At 33.3% G+C, this 21,564-nt stretch overlaps 1 protein-coding gene across 8 annotated transcripts in view; it reads left to right on the top strand.

The window, feature by feature from the left end:
- GPHN (gephyrin) overlaps positions 1-21,564 on the top strand; it is a 607,453-nt gene that overhangs the window by 110,958 nt on the left and 474,931 nt on the right. For all 8 annotated transcript variants that reach the window (XM_044918131.1, XM_044918125.1, XM_044918130.1 and 5 more), the window contains exon 2: positions 17,636-17,714. In XM_044918131.1, the coding sequence (XP_044774066.1) occupies positions 17,636-17,714 (79 nt within the window). The remainder of the gene's footprint in view (positions 1-17,635; positions 17,715-21,564) is intronic.

The following is a 21,564-nucleotide window of genomic DNA, read 5'->3' as shown; positions in this document are numbered from 1 at the left end:
AGGGGGAGAGGCAGAGGGAGGGGGAGAGGCAGAGGGAGGGGGAGAGGCAGAGGGAGGGGGAGAGGCAGAGGGAGGGGGAGAAGCAGGCTCCCTGCTGAGGCAGGAGCCTGATGTGGGGCTTGAGCCCAGGACCCCAGGATCATGACCTGAGCCGAAGGCAGATGATTAACCATCTGAGCCACCCAGGTGCCCTATGGGCATGCTGGTGGTGGCCTGGTTCTCAGCCTGGTTGTCTACAATGAACTGCTATAACTGGGTCTGTACCTCATGCTACTGGCTTACTAGCCCACCTGCAGCTTCAGGCTTGCTGGGCCAGTACTGAGACTGGCTACCTGAAATGAGCCACTGAGACTGGGTTTGCTCCCCACAGTGTTAACAAGAGGCTCAGCTGTAGCTGTCATAGGCTTGCTGGTCAATAGGGCTGGCTCTCAGCCTAGCTAGAATGGTCATTTTCTCTTCCAACAAAACTATGAACAATCTAAGTTTTTAAATAATTCTTCAAGTGTTGCCTTTTGACAATGCAAGTGTAAGAAGAACCAGAAATAATAAGTCAGATTGAATTTGGAATGTATTTGACATCTGGAATTAATATTTACCAAACAGTAATATTTCAAGTCCTATATGAGAGTTGATGAGAAATTGGTTGCAGTTAGAGGAGGATATTGGAGATTATAAAATTCCAAATTCTAATAAAATATCACTATCCCTTTATTTTTATTTCTGTAAATTATTCATGAAAGGACTTAAAATATTTTTAAAATTACATTGCTTATTTGGCCTACTTGATAAAAGGTGATGATTATTTTTTCTGGCATACTGAAGGTTAAGGTAGACCTTGAATATATTGAAGTTTGGAAATGGAAGGGAAAGGCAAAAGAATAACTGGAAATATATATTCTCTCTCTATATATACTTATATACATATCAACTTATTATTTTAGTTTATATATAGAAATATATTTTCTCAAGATGATGTTATAAAAGAAGAATGAGAGCACATTATAAAAAGCTTCATATGACATCAAAAGATTGGATTTTACCTAAAACCACTGTTTACCATTGGGGCAATTTTATATATTTGTCTCTAGAAGGGTAACTCAGAGTCTGTTGGCAGTTAAGTAATGGCCTTTTAGAAGAAAAGATTAAATATAGGGTTTTAATGAGGTATTAGGGATAACATGGATTGGAATAATGTATTAGTGATAAGATAAAATGCCTAGGTGGAATGGATCTTATTTTGCTTAGTCCTAGTTAATATGTGTGATAATCTTTTTTGGATAAGAAATTGTTTTAGAAGGCATCTACAGTGTTTGCCTAGGTCACATTAAAATTAATATAAACTTAGTTACTTTAGAAATTTTTTTTGTCCTTTAGAATTTTTAAAGTGTATCGCTCTCTTAATATTATACTGTAAAATGTCAGCAGTGCTGCTAAAAACCTGTGTATAGGGCAAAGATTATTCAGTGACTAAGTTTGACTTTGTGCGACATTTTGTATTTAATATAGGCTTTCAGGTAATGTTTGATGATGTAAAAAGCTAAGTGTTGAGACTTTGCTTCTGAGTGGAATGGAGTAGCAGGAAGCAAATTAGCATTCTTTGCTTATAACAACAGAAAAATAGAGTAAAATATAGACATCACCATTCTGCAACTTAGTTTACCTCAGGAGCATATTCCATTTTTCAGTTGCATCTGTGGTAAAGCACATTCTACCTCTGTTTTGTCCTAATCATATTGGCAATTACATCAAATATAAATAGACTAACATTACAATTGAACACTAACCTTGTCAGACTGTGTAAAACAAAACCAAACACAGTTTTATGCTGCATTCAAGAACCACATCTTAAATACGAAGAGCAAGGGAGGTTGACATAAAAGGATGGAAAGAGATAAGCCATACTAATGTCACACAAAGTAGACTTTAAAACTATTTTCCAGAGTGGCTCTCCAGCTTGCATTCCCACCAGCAGTGTGAGAGGGCTCCCCTTTGTCTGCAACCAGCCAACATCTGTCGTTTCCTAACTTGTTAATTTTAGCCAGTCTAACTGGTGTGATGTGGTATCTCATTGTCGTTTTAATTTGTATTTCCCTGATGCCAAGTGATGTTGTGCATTTTTTCCTGTCTGTTGGCCATTTGTATGTCTTCTTTGGAGAAATGTCTGTTCATGTCTTCTGCCCATTTCTTAACTGGATTCTGTTTTTTGGGTGTTGAGTTTGATAAGTTCTTTATAGATTTTGGATATGAGCCCTTTATCTGTTATGTCATTTACAAATATCTTCTCCCATTCTGTACATTGTCTTTTGGTTTTGTTGACTGTTTCCTTTGCTATGGAAAAGATTTTTTATATTGATGAAGCCCCAATAGTTCATTTTTGCTTTGTTTCCCTTGCCTATGGAGACATGTCTAGCAAGAAGTTGCTGCAGCCATGGTCAAAGAGATTACTGCCTGTGTTCTCCTCTAGGATTTTGATGGATTCCTGTCCCAGTTAGATTTTTCATCCATTTTGAATTTATTTTTGTACATGATGTAAGAAAGTGGTCCAGTTTCATTCTTCTGTATGTGGCTGTCCAATTTTCCAACACCATTTGTTGAAGAGACTGTCTTTTTTCCATTGGATATTCTTTCCTACTTTGTCAAAGATTAGTTAGTTGACCATTAGAGTTGAGGGTCCATTTTGGGTTCTCTATTCTATTGCTATGGGTCTGTTTTTGTGCCAGGACCATAATGTTGTAATGATTACAGCTTTGCAATCGAGCTTGACGTCTATAATTGTGATGCCACCAGCTTTGGTTTTCTTTTTCAACATTCCTTTGGCTGTTCAGGGTTTTATCTGTTTCCATACAAATTTTAGGATTATTTGTTCCTACAACAATGTTGATGGTATTTTGATAGGGGTTACACTGAATGTGTAGATTGCTGTGGGTAACACAGATACTTTAACAATATTTGTTCTTGCAATCCATGAGCATGGAATGTTTTTCCATTTCTTTGTGTCTTCCTCAATTTCTTTCATGAGTGTTCTATAGTTTTCAGAGTACAGATCCCTTACCTCTTTGGTTAGGTTTTTTCCTAGGTATCTTATGGTTTTGGGTGTAATTGTAAATGGGATTCATTCCTTAATTTCTTGTATCTCGTTGGTGTATAGAAATGCAACAGACTTCCATGCATTGATTTTATATCCTGCCACACTGCTGAATTTCCGTATGAGTTCTAGCAATTTTGGGGTGGAGTCTTTTAGGTTTTCCACGTAGAGTATCATGTCATCTGCAAACAGTGAGAGTTTGACTTCTCATTTTAGACCCAAAGAGACCTCCAGATTGAAAGTGAGAGAGTGGAGAACCATTTATCATGCTAATGACCATCAAAAGAACGCTAGGGTAGCAATCCTTATATCAGACAAACTAGATTTTAAACCAAAGACTAATAAGAGATGAAGGAGGACACTATATCATAATTAAAAGATCTGTCCAACAATATTTAACAACTGTATTTATGCCACTAACTTGAGAGCAGCCAATTATGTAAACCAATTAATAACAAAATTAAAGAAACCCATGGATAATAATACAATAATAGTAGGGGACTTTAACACCCCCCCTCACTGCAATGGACAGATCATCTAAGCATAAGATCAACAAGGAAAGCAAGGGCTTCGAATGACACACTGGAACAGATGAACTTCACAGATGTATTCAGAGCATTCCATTCTAAAGCACAGAATACACATTCTTCTTGAGTTCACATGGAACATTCTCCAGAATGAATCACATACTGAGTCACAAATCAGGTCTCAGTTGGTACCAAAAGATTGGGATCATTGCCTGCATTTTTTTCAGACCACAGTGCTTTAAAACTTGACCTCAGCAACTTCTTTCAAGATACATCTCCAAAGGCAAGTGAAACAAAAGAAAATGAACTTTTAGGACTTACTCAAGATAAAAAGCTTCTGCACAGCAAAAGAAACAGTCAACAAAACAAAGAGGCAACCCACAGAATGGGAGAAGATATTTGCAAATGACACTACAGACAAAGGGCTGATATCCAAGATGTATAAAGAACTTCTCAAACTCAACACCCAGAAAACAAATAATCAAGTCATAAAATGGGCGGAAGACATGAACAGACACTTCTCCAAAGAAGATATAACAAATGGCTAACAGACACATGAAAAAATATTCATCGTCATTAGCCATCAAGGAAATTCAAATCAAAACCACATTGAGATACCACCTTACACCAGTTAGAATGGCAAAAATTGACAAGGCAAGAAACAACAAATGTTGGAGAGGTTGTGGAGAAAGGGGAACTCTTACACTGTTGGTGGGAATGCATGTTGGTACAGCCACTTTGGAAAACAGTGTGGAGAGTTTCCTCAAAAAATTAAAAATAGAGCTACCCTATGATCCAGCAATTGCACTCCTGGGTATTTACCCCAAAGACACAGATGTAGTGAAAGGAAAGGCCATATGCACCCCAATGTTCATAGCAGCAATGTCTGCAATAGCCAAACTGTGGAAAGAGCTGAGATGCCCTTCAACAGATGAATGGATAAAGAAGATGTGGTCCATATATACAATGGAATATTACTCAGCCATCAGAAAGGATGAATACCCAACTTTTACATCAACAGGGATTGGACTGGAGGAGATTATGCTAAGTGAAATATCAAGCAGAGAAAGTCAATTATCATATGGTTTCACTTATTTGTGGAACATAAGGAATAACATGGAGGACATTAGGAGAAGGAAGGGAAAAATGAAGGGGGGAATTGGAGGGGGAGATGAACCATGAGAGAGTATGGACTCCGAGAAACAAACTGAGGGTTTTAGAAGGGACGGGGTTGGGAGGGGGATAGGTTAGCCCGGTGATGGGTATAATGGAGGGCAGGTACTGCATGGAGCACTGGGTGTTATATGAAAACAATGAATCATGGAACACTACATCAAAAACTAATGATGTACTGTATGGTGACTAACATAACATAATAAAATTAAATTAAAAATAAATAAAACTTGAACTCAATCACAAGAGAAAATTTGGAAGGAACACAAATACATGGAGGTTAAAGAACATCCTACTAAAGAATGAATGGGTCAGCCAGGAAATTAAAGAAGAATTGAAAGAATTAATGGAAACAAATGAAAATGTAAACATAACTGTTCAAAACCTTTGTGATGCAGCAAAGGTGGTCCTAAGAGGGAAATATATAGCAATACAAGTTTTTTCTCAAGAAACAAGAATACTCTCAAATACACAACCTACCTTACACCTAAAGGAGCTAGAGAAAGAACAGGAAATAAAGCCTAAATCCTTCCAAATTTTCTCTTGTGATTGAGTTCAAGAGAATAAAGATTAGAGTAAAAAAACCAATTAAATAGAAACCAATAGAGCAGTAGAACAGATCAACGAAACTAGGAGCTGTTTCTCAGAAAGATCGATAAACCTCTGGCCAGACTTGTCAAAAAGAAAAGAGAAACGACCCCCACAAATAAAATCATGAATGAAAGAGGAGATATCACAACCAACACTGAAGAAATACAAACAATTATAAGAACGTATTGTAAGCAAATAATTGCCAACAAATTAGGCAATCTAAAAGAAATGGATGCATTCATAGAAACATAAAATACAGAAACTGTAACAGGAAGAAATAAAAAACCTGAACAGACCCATAACCAGCAAGGAAACTGAAGCAGCAGTAATCAAAAATCTCCCAACAAACAAGCATCCAGGAGTAGATGGCCTCCCAACCGAATTCTACCGACCATTTAAAGAAGAATTAATACCTATTTTTCTGAAGCTGTTTTATAAAATCAAAATGGAAGGAAAAATTCTAAACACATTCTATATGAGGACAGCATTACCTTGATCCCAAAACCAGACGAAGACCCCACCAAAATGGAGAATTACAGACCAAAGTTGGATCAACATCTGCAAAGCAATTGGTGTGATACATCACATTAATAAAAGAAAGGACAAGAACCATATGATCTTTTCAGTAGATGCAGAAAAATCACTTGCCAAAATAAAGCATCCTTTCTTGATTAAAACTGTCCACAGTGTAGGGATAGAGGGAACGTACCTCAAAATCATAAAAGCCATATATGAAAAGGGCATGGCAAATATCATTGTCAACCAGGAAAAACTGAGAGCTTTTCCTTTAATGTCAGGAACATGACAGGGATGTGCACTCTCACCACTGTTGTTCAATATAGTACTAGAAATCCTAACCTCAGCAGTCAGAGAAATAAAAGGCATTCAGATGGGTAAGGAAGTCAAATCATTGTATTTTTATACCATGCAATAGTATACTACAATGAGAGTGAACAACATAAAATTAAATTGAAAAACATAGGTTAATCTCATAAGCATAATGTTCAGCAAAAAACACCAGATATAAAAAGAATTCCTATGGTATGATTTTTGTAACGTTCAGACTCAGGCAAAACTAATGTATAGTTTTAGAAGTCAGATAATAATTCTTACTATTGTTCGTGGAGTTGTGAATGGAAGAAAGCATTAAGGGAGTTTTCCTTTTTTTTTTAAGATTTTATTTATTTGAGAGAGAGAATGAGATAGAGAGCATGAGAGGGGGAGGGTCAGAGGGAGAAGCAGACTCCCTGCTGAGCAGGGAGCCCGATGCGGGACTCGATCCTGGGACTCCAGGATCATGACCTGAGCCGAAGGCAGTTGCTTAACCAACTGAGCCACCCAGGCGCCCCGGGAGTTTTCCTTTTTATAAAAGTAAAGATATACACACTACTTCCAAACCCTATGTTTATATTAGAGGAAGTAGTCTTTTGACTTTTTTCCTTCTTTTCCTATGTATATAATAAACGTGGTTTATTTCCTCTTTCATTTTTATCATTTAATGGTACTAATTACTTATACTTTTATATGAGCCTTGTACCTGTGCCAAGCAAGGACATAAGTATATACATGCACAGTCAATGATAACCAGCTGAGTTTTATTCATAAGCAATGGCCTAATTCTACTGGATTTTAAATTGGTTCTTTTAATTAATCAGTTTTTTTTATTTCCTGTATATTTATTAGAGTTTATCTTTAAAGTTGCCTGTTACTTTGTTGAAATTTGGATTTCTGTATTTAATCACTTAGATTTGTGTTTAGTTCTGTAAAATTCTCAGTAAACCTTGGGTTAAATTTCTGAGTTTGGGAAGAAATAATTATAAGTGCATATTAAGTTTCTTAAGAAAATAAATTTGTATAATGCGGGTACCATCCTTCTTAAATTTGTCTATCTAAATTACAGTGTAATTCAGTGATGTGGTATATTTTTTAGATATTCATGATGCTTTCTAAGACTAATTTTGTTCTCTGCCTACATTGATATCTTTTTTGATTGCTTTGATAATTAGATAAACCTTTAACTGTGCCACCAACCATCAAAAATATTTCACTTTTGGTTTCATCATAGTAATAGAAATAATAGCTGCATCCATTTATATTGTGTCAGACAATATTCTAATTACTTTAGGGGTATTGACTTATTTAATGCAACAGTTCTGAGAGAAGTGCTATTATTAGCTTCATTTTAAACATGAAATGTTCAAGGAAAGGAGAGGTTAACTACCTTGCTGAAGATACACATTAAATGGATGCACTAACATCAAATCCACTTTATCTAACCTTAGAGTCTGTTCTTAACCACACTATGTGAGTAAAAGACAGATAAGGAGATGATAAAAATTGAAATTCACTAAATAAAGAACTCTGAGGTTTTTACAAGTTTTTCAAATTTTTGAAAAGGCTAGTGATTATCCTAAAATAAGTGATTAATTCTTAAATGAATATTTTTATAATTGCATATTTAAAATACTAATTTAACAGTTTCAGTAAGGCATGTGAATGTTTTCTTATTTCATGTTTGAAAGTCTTTCTCTGTTTATCTTTGTTGAAAGATAAGAAGGAAATAATTCATGATTTGTCTTCTATATCTCTGTGTAGTATTCTATCTGTACGTGATAAAGTTGATATGGAATTCTTAACTTGTTCTTTGGAAATTCCTGAATATTTAGAGCCTTCATAAAAATATCCTGGAAGCAAGCAATGAATGAAGAAAATGGTACTTAAAATCCTATGAAGAAATGAGAAATAGAAAAGACAGCTGAAATGAATGATAAGAATGATATTAATCTAAAAGATATTTGTCTGGTTCCATTTTCCTGGGTTTTATAATTGGCTTATAATAAATCCTAATAACGTCTCAGTCTCTTTCCAGGTTGGTACTTCTTTTTTATTTTTATTTAAATATAGTTAACATACAGTGTTATATTAGTTTCAGGTGTATAATATAATGATTCAGCAATTCCATACATCAACCAGTGCTCATCATAGATGCACTCTCAATCCCCATCATCTATTTCACCCATCCCCCATCCACCTCCCCTCTGGTACCATCAGCTTATTTTCTGTAACAGTCTGTTTCTTGATTTGTCTCTTTTTGCCTTTGCTCATTTGTTTTGTTCCTTAAACATATAAATGAAATAATATATTTGTCTTTCTCTGACTCCATCCATTTTGTTGCAAATGGCAAGATTTCAGTTTTTCATTGATGAATTATATTCCTGTGTGTGTGTGTGTACGTGTGTGTATATGTGTGTGTGTCTTTGTATCCCATATCTACTTTATCCATTCATCTATTGATGGACACTTGGGTTGCTTCCATAATTTGGGTATTGTAAATAATGCTGCTATAAACATAGGGGTGCAGGTATAACCTTGAATTAGTGTTTTTGTATTTTTGGGGTAAATACCTAGTAGCGTGATTACTGGATCATAGGGTAGTTCTATTTTCAACTTTTTGAGGAACCCCCATACTGATTTCGACAGTGGTGTACCAGTTTGCATTCTCACCAACAGTGCAAAAGTGTTCCTTTTTTTTTTTTCCCCACATCCTCAACACTTGTTGTTTCTTTTGTTTTTGATTTTAGCCATTGTGTCAGGAATGAGGTGACATCTCATTGTAATTTTGATTTGCATTTCCCTGATGATGAGTGATGTTGACCATCTTTTCATGTGTCTGTTGGCCATCTGGATGTCTTCTTTGAAGAAATATCTGTCATATCTTCTGCTCATTTTGAAATTGAATTATTTCTATTGTGGGTGTTCAGTTTGATAAGTTCTTTCTGTATTTTGGATACTAACCCTTATTAGATGTCTCATTTGAAAATATTCTCTCCCATTCAGTAGGTTGAATTTTAATTTTGTTGATTATTTCCTTCTCTGTGCAGGAGCTTTTTATTTTGATGTATTCCCAATAGTTTATTATTGCTTTTATTTCCCATGCCTCAGGAATATCTAGGAAAATGTTCCTATGGCCAGTGTTAGAAACCTTACTCCCTGTGCTTTCTTCTAGGATTTTTATGGTTTCAGGTCTTACATTTAGGTCTTTAATCCATTTTGAGTTTTGTGTATGGTGGAAGAAAAGAGTCCACTTTCTTCCTTTTACATGTACCTGACCAGTTTTCCCACACCGTTTAATGAAGAGACTATTTTGTCCATTGGATATTCTTTCCTGCTTTGTCGAAGTTTTCTCAATAATTTGAGTTTTGAAATGGGCTTTGGCCAGAGAAATGAGGGAATAGAGAAAAGCATAAGTCAGCACCTTCTATGCAAAGTCATGGGCATATGTTACACAAATGCACATTCCAGGAATTATAACATCCACTTGCATGGTAATTCTTTCTTGTAAAGCAGGGATCACTAAACTTTTTCTATAAAAGGCCAGATAGTAAATATTCTAGGTTTTGCAGGCCAAGAGGCAAAATTGAGGATATTATGTATATACTACTATAATAAAAAAGACAACAGATTTCCACAATTTTTAAATTTATGACGTCCATATATAAAAATAATAACTGAGTGCAATATTATCATACATATTTACCAATTTGAATAGAGGAATGGGGGTAATTAGAGTTTATAGGTACTATTTCCTGTCATTAATATCTATTACAAATGTTCATCTGTTCATGTTGATTTGCATGAGTATTTTATCTTTGCAAATGTCTCTTCACACAGGTAGTTATTGGTAATACTGAATGAATTCATGAATGTATGATTTTAATTGAGCATATTAATTATTTAGAATGTGTTTTTAGAATTCTGTTAGGATTGTTTTTTCTTTTTAGCATGCTATTACATTGCAGAATAATCACTTCCAATTAAAGATAAGGTGGAAGCTTCTCAGTTGCAGAGTTAAATGGATTTTGAAATACAAAATTTTCTTTGCACTTGCATCAGATTCAAAAAATGATTTTAAAACTGTAGCTTGAACTCAGAACATATATCTGTTGTAAATGTATTGGAAAAGGAGATTTTGCTTCTTGTTTTAATTTTTGTGAGAATGGGTATGTTTTACTTTTTGACTCATACGAAGTTCGTAAAACAGCTTGAAATTACTTAAAATTACTTAAAATTAAAGCAACGTTGATCATAGTGAAATGATTGTGTGAAAATAATACATTTTGCAAAAATGCATTGTTTTGGCTTGTAATTTGGGTTGAATATGTTAAGAAAATTATCAAATTTCAAACACTACTGTTTACCTTCATTTGTTGTTCATTTACCTCATTCAGTTTGCTCAGTAATAGTTTCTTTTAGTAGGTAGAAAATTGTAGGAATTAGGCGTGGAGGAAAATATAAAGTAGTATCTGAGGATAGATAATTGGTTATCCTAAAATGTGTTTTAAAATAAATCTGGTTAGGGATGCCTGGGTGGCCCAGTCGGTTAAACATGTGCCTTTGGCTCAGGTCATGATCCCAGGGTCCTGGGATCGAGTCCCACATTGGGCTTCTTGCTCACGTGGGGAGCCTGCTTCTCCCTCTGCCTGCTGCTCTCTCTTTCTGACAAATAAATAAAGCCTTTAAAAAAATAAAATAAAGTGAATCTGCTTAAAATGGGGACCAAAATTTGGTGTAAAATATGGACCAGAATCCTAATATTCATATAGAATTGCAAGGAATGGTGAGTAGCCAAAAATACCTTGAAAGAGAAAAAGTTGGGCGACTCACAGTTCCCCATTTAATAACCTGCTACAAAGCTACAGTAATCAAAACGGTGTGATAGTCGTATAAGAGCAAACATATATCTATTCTATATATGGAATAGAATTGAGTCTAGAAATAAGCCCATATGTGTATAGGTAATTGATTTTTCAGAAGAGTGCCAAGATCATTCGGTGGGGAAAAAACTGCCTCTTCAACAAATGGTGCTGTAACAACTTAATAAACACATGTAAAAGAATGAAGTCAGCCTTTTAACCTCACATGCTAATGTCAGTATTAGCTCAAAATGAATAAAAGACCTAAGGAGTTAAAACTATAAAATTCATACCAGAATCCGTAGGGGAAATTTCTCATGACCTTGGATTTGGTAATGGTTTCTTAGATGTGACACCAAAAGAAAGAATAGACAAATTAAAATTTATCAAAATTAAAAACTTTTGTACATTGAAGGATACTATCAAGAGGACACAATAACAACTCACAGAATGGGATAAAATATGTGCAAATCATATGTCTGATAAGGTCTAGTATCCAGAATATGTAAATATGTCTTACAACTCAACAACAGGAATGTCAACAACCCAAGTAAAAAGTGTGCAAAGGAATTGAATAGAAATTTCTTCAAAGAAGATATACAAATGGCCAACAGCATATGGAAAGATGCTCAACACCATTTGTCATTAGGAAAATGTAATCAAAACCACAATGAGATGATACTTCACACCCCACTGTTACGACTAAGTTAAAAAAACGACGACTGTGGATGTTGGGAAATGGAGCCTTCTTACATTGCTGGTGATATGTTAAATCGTGTAACTGCTTTGGAAAACAATTTTTTAGTTCCTCAAAAAATCTAAACATGGAATTTCCATATGATCCAGCAATTCTATTTCTTTGTATATGCCCCAAGGAATTGAAAACAGGTACTCAAACAAATACTTGTACACACATGCTCGTTCAGCACTATTCACAATAGTCAAAAGGTGGAAACAGCCCAAATGGCCAACAAAGGATGAATGGATAGACAAAAGTCAGACCTATGTACAATGGAATATTATTCAGCCATACAAGGAATGAAGTACTGATATTTGTTACAACATGGATGAGTCTTGAAAATATTATGCTAAGTGAAAGAATTCAGACACAAAAAACTACATGTTGTATGTTTGCATTTGTATGAAATATCTAGAATAAGTAATCCACAGAGATAGAAAGCAGATTGGTGGTTGCCAGGGCTTAGGGGAAGGGAGGAATGGTGACTTGCTGCTTAATGGGTAGCAGGTTTTCTCTTGGAATGTTGAAAATGTCTTGGAAATAAAGGTAGTGATCTCACAACATTGTGAATGTACTAAATGTTACTGAACTGTACACTTTAAAATGGTTAATTTCGATAAATATAAAAAATTTAAAAAATAATAAGATGCTGAATTTTGTGTTATGTGAATTTTATCTAAATAACAAAAAAGAAAATATAGAGATTTATGTTGAAAAGTGTGACTAAGAATTATGGAATCAGTCTAATTTTTCTTATGTTAGCTATTAATTAAATTATATATGTTTAGAATAAAACAACATGCTCAATTTTTTGGGTGATATTTTAAAATCATGGCATATTGACATTTTTCCGTTAAACATTTAACTTTCACACTGATCATAGATGGGGACACTTAAGAAAAATATATAATGTTTCTAACAACTAGGTCTTAAATTTTTGATACTCAAATATGTATTTTTTGAAACACACATCAGTATTTTTATCTTTTTCTGTGATTGTAAACTATTACTTTATTTGGTCTAACTTTGAATAAATTAATTGGAATCTCTAGATTGTATAAAGTTACATTTCATTTTAATTATCAGTTGTTTTCACAGGACCATTTCTTTGGGATTTTATTTCACTGGGTATTTTGAAACTACCGAATAAATGAGTTTTCAATTGGATCTGTTTTTACTGTTATCCTGGCAATTTTCAAATGGTGCCTTATTTTTGTGTTCATAAACATGGATAATACAATAAGTTAAATACTGAATTCCTACCATAGTATATTTTAAACATGAATTTTTGAGGATAGCAATTCTTTTGTTACAGGAAAATCCTTCCTGACCCGAAAAAGATAGAATATAAATGTCATCCTAAAATAAAGAGATGGCTAGGTCTTTCATAGTATAGTTGCTAATAATCAGGTTGAATAATCCATAATAGTAGGACTTAGAATATACAGTATAAAGATTTTATCAAAGATCATATTGATTATACATAATGCTTGTAAGTGGGAAAATGAACATAAAGTGCTTAGCACATAATGAATGTCAGCTATTACTTTGATTGTATACCAGAAAAAAAGATGAATATATACCAAAAAAAGGTGTTTATGATTAGCTAAGAACCCTGTTATGGATCCATTTTACAAATATTTCTAAGTATATACTGCGTTTGCTGACTTTTACTGACCGTAGGCAAAATGTGATTCTCATCTATAAAATAATGAGTGGAATTAATACTGTTTTGAGGTCTGTGTATGTATGTGTGTTTCAGCTTCTATAAAAATTTTTTTAGGGGCACCTGGGTGGCTTAGTGGGTTAAGCGTCTGCCTTTGGCTAGGATCATTATCCCAGGGTCCTGGGATCGAGCCCCACGTCAGGCTTCCCGCTCAGCGGAGAGCCTGCTTCTCCCTCTCCCTCGCCCTCGCCCTCTGCCTGCCACCCTGCCTATCTGTGCTCTCTCTCTATGTCTCTGTCAAAGAAATAAATAAAATCTGTAAAAAAAATTTTTTAGTAAAATTTTTGCAAATATAATTTTAAAGCAACTTAATACATAAGCAAATAAAAACAGAGCTCTTTAGCTGAAAGGGGAAAAGGAATGTCATTACTCTGAGACACCTTCATAGAATCCATGAAAAATGAAGCACAGTTAACTAACCACTTAACTAGAAGATCCATAATGTTTCATTCCACTTTAAAAACTGTAATTCTTTAGTACTGCTTTGAGTTGGAATTTACTGTCTCGTAATGAATTTTAATTGTATAACTTTTATGTGTTTTGAAGTTATGGAAATGTAAGAGAATTCAGAATATATGAGTGATTGTTGAGAACTATGGTCCATATAGTATAGTGATTAAGAGTACAACCTCTCGAGTTATAGCATCTAGATTTTCCCAGTATTGCTATTTATTAGCTATATGATCCATAGCAAGATGCTTAATCTTCCCATGCTTTAGAATCTTCATTTGTAAAATGGTGACACAGATAGGCTTATCATTGGATGATAAAGAAGATTAAGTGAGATAATAAATATGAAATGCTTAATATATAATGAATTTCAATTATTATCTTGATTATAGATCCAAACAATGAACATTTAAGGAAAAAATGCATATGATTGGATAGGAACTCTGGTAAAGAGTTCAGTTTACTAATATTTCTAATTTTTCTCTGTGTCCTTCGAGTTAATTATTATATCAGTATAAAACAGGCTGAAGTAAAGTTTATAATTTTCATGTTAATACCATAAAAAGTTTGACTATTTCTATTGTAATTTTTCCCATTTTATCTGATTTTTGTGATGACGTGTTGATGACTTTTTATTAGTCAGTGCAGTGAAGAGCATAGTAGTTCCTGTAGTCATCATATACTGGGGGGGTAAAAAACAGTAAAATACGGTGACCCAAACTGATTGATTTTAATGTTTTTACATACAAAAATTATTATATTCCCTTGCTTCTTAAAAAGTGCCATATTCTTACTTATAATTCAATAAGAAAATTTATTGTGTTGGTGGAAAAAAAGCTTTAACTATAATATATATTGTTAGGCAGCTAAAATTTTAGAATTTCTGTTGTGTCTGTTTTTGATTTCTTGCTTTGTTTTTAACTTAAACTTTGGATGGAACATGAATTTTAGAAAAGTGCCTTCTTTAGCAAAACTCATTTCACAGCTGACTAGCAAGCCTTTAAAGGAGCAAAGGTTTATTCCATTTTAATTAAGCCTGCAAAACTTCCAGGCTCCTGAGGTTTATAACTAAGCTCTCATATTTGCCAAATTGGGCAAGAAACTTGAGAACAAATTTTATGATATATTATAGCTTCAATTTTAGTTCAGCAGGAAACCAACTTTCCTTAAAGTGTGCCAACATTTTATTTTTTTCCTTTTGACCCTACTCAGGAAGTGGTGTAAATGAGCATTTATATTAAAATTATGAAAAGCAGGAAATTTGTCTTAAATCAACAGGTTGATTTGACTGTCTGCTAAATATGGGATAAAATTATGTATTAATCAAAATTATTACACTCATTGCAAAAAAATTAAAAGTGGGAAATATCTTTTGGGAATTAATAAGAAAGAATCCAAACTTTTTTCAATTTCAGATGTTTTTGTAGCATCATTGTTTATATGTATTTTCATTTATTTCAGAGAGACATTCAGATTTATAATTTTGAGGGACTCTATAAAGAAAGGGAATATAAAATCCAAATAAAATATTAGGTAATGGATCTTTGAAAGGAATAAGGTGAATGTCATAGTCTTCTTGCTCCATATGTAGGTTAGAAATGACTCTTTAAGATACATAGAATAAAATTGTTGAATTGAAATAGAAAATAATCCATCATTTAATATTTATGCTAATAAATACAAAAATACTATATAAGTAAAGTTTTATTTTGCCTTTAATTTTGGATGGATATTTTATCAAGGTCTAGACTTTTAGATTTCCAGTTTTCCCTCAGCATATTAATCAAAGCTTTCCATTGTCTTCCGGATTCCATAGTTTATGTTAAATACTCAGCTATAAGTTTTACTGTTTTTCCTTTGAAGATGAGGTGTCCTTTTTCTCTTCCTGGTTATTTTTAAGATTTTCTTATCTTTTATTTTCAACAGTTTGGCTGCTCATGTCATTTTATTTTACTTTTTCCAGTGTGGGTTGGTTAAGTCAGTGAATTAGTGTATTGAATCAGTTTTGGAATAATCTCAGCTGTTTGAAAATACTGCGTTTGCCCCATTCTCTCTCTCCTCAACTACAGTTATATTGAGCTGTTTGATTCCCATGTTTCTTTTGCTCTGTTCTTTTCACGTATGTGTTTTTCCTCTTTCCTTCAGTTTGGATATTTTTTGCTGATCACTTCAAGTTCACAAGTCCTGTTTTTCTGTGTTGAGTCAGCTATAAAACTCATCCACTGATTTCCTAATTTCAGATACTGTGTTTCTCAATTCTAAAATTACTGTTTAATTCTTTTTTATTGATTTTAATTCTTTGCTGAAATTTTCCTTCTTTCATCCACTGTGAACATTTTTCTGTACCTTCAACTTATGTTAAATAAATTTTTTTGAAAGTTTAAGTTTTCTTAAAGTCCTTGTCCTCTGATTCTGTATCATCTGTGGGTCAGTATCTATCTACCTATCTAGCTAGCTAGCTAGCTATAGATAGATAGCTATCTAGCTATCTGTGTATGTGTGTGTACATAATATACATATATATAAAATATATAATTTTTTCTCTTGGTTATTGGTCACATTTTGGGTCCTTTTGCATACTTTGTAATTTTTGTTATATACCAATATTGTTTATTATAGGATCAAAGTAATTGATATAAATGTTATTAAGTGTTAAGTGCCAACCACTTTAACTCAGCTTCAAACTGAGCTGGGTAGAGTGAAAACTTCAGATATACTTAGTCTACCTCTGGTCTTAAATGTCTTTATGGGTAAAACTTGTGTTGTAGATATTCTGATGTGACTTTGTTCTTATGTGTTGTGGAATTGTGAGAAGTTTTACTATATCTCTTGAGTTCTGCCCCCTTTTACTAACCCCTCCTGCCCCCCTTGCTTTTGGTTGAGAGCAAATGTTTTTCTTAGGGGAGATCTGCTGAAATTCTACACTGAAAGTGGTAGGCTCCACTTACTGTAGTGTGACTTTGACTCCTAATCACCATAGCACTATAGAAAACATTATTTGCCCTCTGGCCCATTTTTTCCTCCTCATTCCAAATCCTCTTGTGCTGTCCAACCCTCAGCAAATCTTCCAGCAGAAAATGGTTTTCATAGGATTTCTTAGGGTTCCATAGGATTTCATTCTGTCATGCCAGCCTGTGAACCATCAAGAACTATGCTGGTTTTTCTTTTCTCTAGTAGTGTCCCTCTTTCTGGCTCTTAGCTCGTAAGTGGCAAATTCTTCTGGAAATGAAAACAATAGGAGGCTTAGCTTTTTTCCTAGTTTATTCTTATTAGCTCACATTGCTGTCTTATATCTTTAAAAATATGATTTGAGGGGACAGCTAATCTTTTTTTTTCTAGTTGTTGAAGCAGTGACTTGCCACTATGTGCTGGTAACATAGTCTTATAAAAGTAAGAACAAAATTTAAACCCATGTGTTTAGTCTTTTATATGTTGGATTTATATAAAGTTTGTATGTTTAGATTATTGGCTTGTTATTGAATATTAATATTTGTTGCTAAATCTATTAGGCCCAGAAATTGATTACCGTTGATCTTTGAAAAAATCCTATCCATAGAGCCAGCCAATTAAAAATTCCATTTTGTCAGTAGTAATTGAAATAAAATGTAAGCAAAAATTAATTTTCTTTTTCTCTCCCCCTTTCCTGTTTAGTGAGTGATAGTTGCTTCAGGAATCTTGCAGAAGATCGCAGTGGGATAAATCTCAAAGATCTCGTACAAGATCCTTCTTTGTGAGTATTTGGTTTTCAGTACTAAGCATAATTTAAAATTTTATAGTTAGTGTGACTTTTTCAAAAGAGTTGTAAATGAGAACTAATTTAATGTTGATTAAGTTTTTCTTTTCTAACAATTTGTGTTGCATATAGTGAAGGACATCCAACAGTTTCAATAGAAGTGAAGGTATAGAATAGTTTCTTTTTAGAAATATAAGAGATATTAGAAGAAGAGATAGCATTGTGATTAATGATCAACTTTCAAAGAGTCTTTATTAATGGTTGATGATATCTTGCCAATGTGGCAGTAGATACTGGGTAGGGAAGATGAGTAATTCATTTGCTGGGAAAGGTGCAATTAAATTTGCTCGCATCAATTTCAAACTTTTTTTTTGGATAATTTGTAATACTTATAAGTACAATTATAAATATAAAGTATTTATAATATACTTGAATATTTAGAATATATTTAATATTTTATGTTAGAAAGCCATTGAAGGAAGAATTTTTGAAGAGTTTTATAGGTTTCAATTTTTAATGTTCTTACTAATGTCACTTTCTATTTTCATTTTATGAATTAATTTTTTACAATTTTATATTTACTGTAAATTATGCATCCTATCTTCTATATGAACATACCTCCTGGTAAGATCACCTTTATTAAAAAAAAAAATCAAGACTAGTTAAGCCTTATGCAGCAGAGAAAAGAAAATGGAGTGCTGGCAGGTGCTTTCTTTAATGATGTATGTAATGCGTTCAGTAAAACAGAACAGGAAATCAGTCTTTCTTTTTTTTAATTTTTTTTTTTAAGATTTTATTTATTTGCGAGAGAGAGAATGAGAGACAGAGAGCATGAGAGGGAGGAGGGTCAGAGGGAGAAGCAGACTCCCTGCTGAGCAGGGAGCCTGATGTGGGACTCGATCCCAGGACTCCAGGATCATGACCTGAGCCGAAGGCAGTCGCTTAACCAACTGAGCCACCCAGGCGCCCAGAAATCAGTCTTTCATATCATATATAATGTACACTCCCACAAATTTTACTAGTAATTGAGTGTTTTGTGAGGAATAAAGCACAAGCATGTGTCAAATCTGGAGGATATTGATTCTTTAATGATTTCCCAGTCATTTAAAAAAAATATAGTCACAATATACAGAATCTTGAAAATGACTGAATCTTAAAGTTTATAATGTAATGAATTTAGAAATGAGCTTCTAAACTCAATTCTCAATTTTTTTTTATTAATCTGTTTCTCTTTTTCTCACTCAAAAGGAATGTCAGTATTCTTTCTCCATGATCTTTATGCTACTGAAAATTGACAGTTGTCCTTTCAGTCCTATAAATATTTAATCAAGAATATAACTATTCTTTATTTTGATGTAAATATTCCCAGTAAATTAATGTCAAATAACATTTATTTGCATGAAGAATTCTGTTTTCCTTATAGATATAGGAGGAAACTTTTTAATTGTTTTTGAAAGATTTCATCCATCTGAATGAATAACAAATTATTCCATTGTATTATTTGAAGGTATATTTTTGGTCACAATAGTATTATTTATCTGTATTGCGTAGTCTTTGTGGAAAGAATGTGCTCATCTAGACATTAATGATATAAAAGCTATGGAGAATTATACTTAAATAATTGATGATAACAATGAGTTATAGTGTTTTCAGAGAATTTGGTACTTCTTCCAAGAATGTAGAATAATCATCATGCAACCTCGTACTAAATTTTAAATTTAATCTTAGTATTCTAAGAGAAATTTATCTGAGATCACTACGGCATGGGTTGGAGAAAATAATTCTGTCTCTGTTTTGAAATAGCAGATATCTTGCCTTAGCATCATTCTCTTAACTTGGCATTAGTTTCTTGACATTAGTCTTGAATGTAAGAATTTAGTGAGAATTCATTTTGCCTTTGCCACTTGGAAAGAACTTTTTTTTAATTAATAGTCAAAATGTACTATTAATGACTTTAATTCATATTTTAGCAATATATTTCTTCCTTAGCAAAATTCTTAAAGGAAGGAAATGCCTAGTGTAGAAATTAATGTATTTTTTTCAGTTGTTATGATGGGAAATATTTTATTCTGAGTTATTATTCTATAACAATATTCACTTAGTACATACCTCATGGGTACAGATTTTTTTCTTAAAGACATTTACCTCTCTTCTGTCCCAAACTCCTGACAAAAATCTTTACTATTTGTTCATTGATTCATGTATACTACATGGTTCTATATGGCGTTGAATTGTTTATGTTGCAACATTGAGTTGAAAATATGTGAGAAATAATGTCTTTATAGTAAAAAAATCTCCTGCTTAAAAAAATCACTGGCATTTGGTAAATACTCCAGATTCCTGAGCTGCTAATGCTGAAAGGAATTGATGTGTAAAGAAAAACTAAGTATTACAATCACTAAGGCTATTCAAAAGGAAGAGGATAAAGAGGGAAGGAAAAAAGAAGTGAAGAGAACTCAGGCTATCTGGTCAATATTGACACTTGGAGCAGTTTATAGTATGTCATAGTTGGATAAATGAGCATGTATGGAATTTCTGTGGGAAAAGTAGAAAAATAAAACCAAATCAAATGTGGTATGTGTGTCTGTATGAGTGTGTGTCTATAAATGAATGAATGAAGTTTTAAGGGTTTATTGCCTCAGAGGAGAATGAAAAAGCAGAACAAAAAGTGATACTTTTAAATCTGTGTCGAGCTAATGGAGTAATGTGATAGGCCTTCTGTCATTTATCTAGTCTGTGTAAACTACACTCGCCAAGATTTTGCTTCCATTGTATGGTAGAACTAATTGGGCTTGAATGAACTGAGTGATCTATGTTATAAGAACATGATGGAGGGATGCCATGAGAGAAAAAGATGAGAAAGTTGTGAATCCCTAAGAAAGACGTTCTGGCCTTACTGCTTTTGAGCTGTTTCAATAATGAGAGCAGAATGTGACTTGTGGGAAGATTGAGGTAAAGGGGATACTTGAGAAGCTCTCTTCTTTGGTAGTTATTCTGGGAATAATTTTTTCTATCACAATCCTGCAGGTGTTAAGTGTAAGACCAAATAGAGGATCTTGACCTTCATTTCTTGCTGATGAATGTGTCTGAGGATTTGTTTGAATTAGTAATTTGCATGCATATTAAATTTCAAAATGAACAATTTTATCTGTTTTAAAAGCTCATCTTATGTTTATGATTTTAAGTATTTTAAGATTGATTTCCTCTGCTATATGTATAATTTGTTCTGTTGTGTTGTAAGACCTCTTGTTTTACTGTGGTTTCTCAATGGCACATTGAAAAGCATTGTCAAATTTAACTTGATGTTTCACTGTATTAGAAACACATCCAATGTGATAGATACTTTTCATACATAAAGGAAGTTATTCTTAGCATGATATAATTAATTTTTTTCTCTTTAAGTTGAGGGATGCATGATATTTAAGTTATAAAAAATCATTTATGCTGCTGCTTGTTATTTATGCTAAAGAGATGACTTATTACATGCAAATTATATACTGTATATAACGTTAAGTTATATTTAGTTGTGTTCTTTATAGAGGTAATTCTCAAAAATACTTTTAAATCCCCATTGATTGTGTGCTGAAGATGAAAGATAAAACATATTACCATATTTATACTTTAGATTTCCTATTGCTTACTTATAGACTATTTAACACAAATAATTATTTGAACTCAGAAACATTTATAGAAATTATTGAAGCTGTTTAAGAATCAAAAGAGGAAAAATAAGAATGAAAAGGGCTAACATAATTGAACACCTGTTTGTACTATTCATTGTGTTGATGCCGATGATGTGTGTGGTATAGGTGGGTATGTCTTGTTTAATTTGCAGAAGCCCTTAAAG

Source organism: Neomonachus schauinslandi, chromosome 9, assembly GCF_002201575.2.
Source record: "Neomonachus schauinslandi chromosome 9, ASM220157v2, whole genome shotgun sequence".
NCBI lineage: Eukaryota > Metazoa > Chordata > Mammalia > Carnivora > Phocidae > Neomonachus > Neomonachus schauinslandi.
Note: the sequence above shows the minus strand (reverse complement) of the source record. Positions and strands in the feature narration are given on the sequence as shown.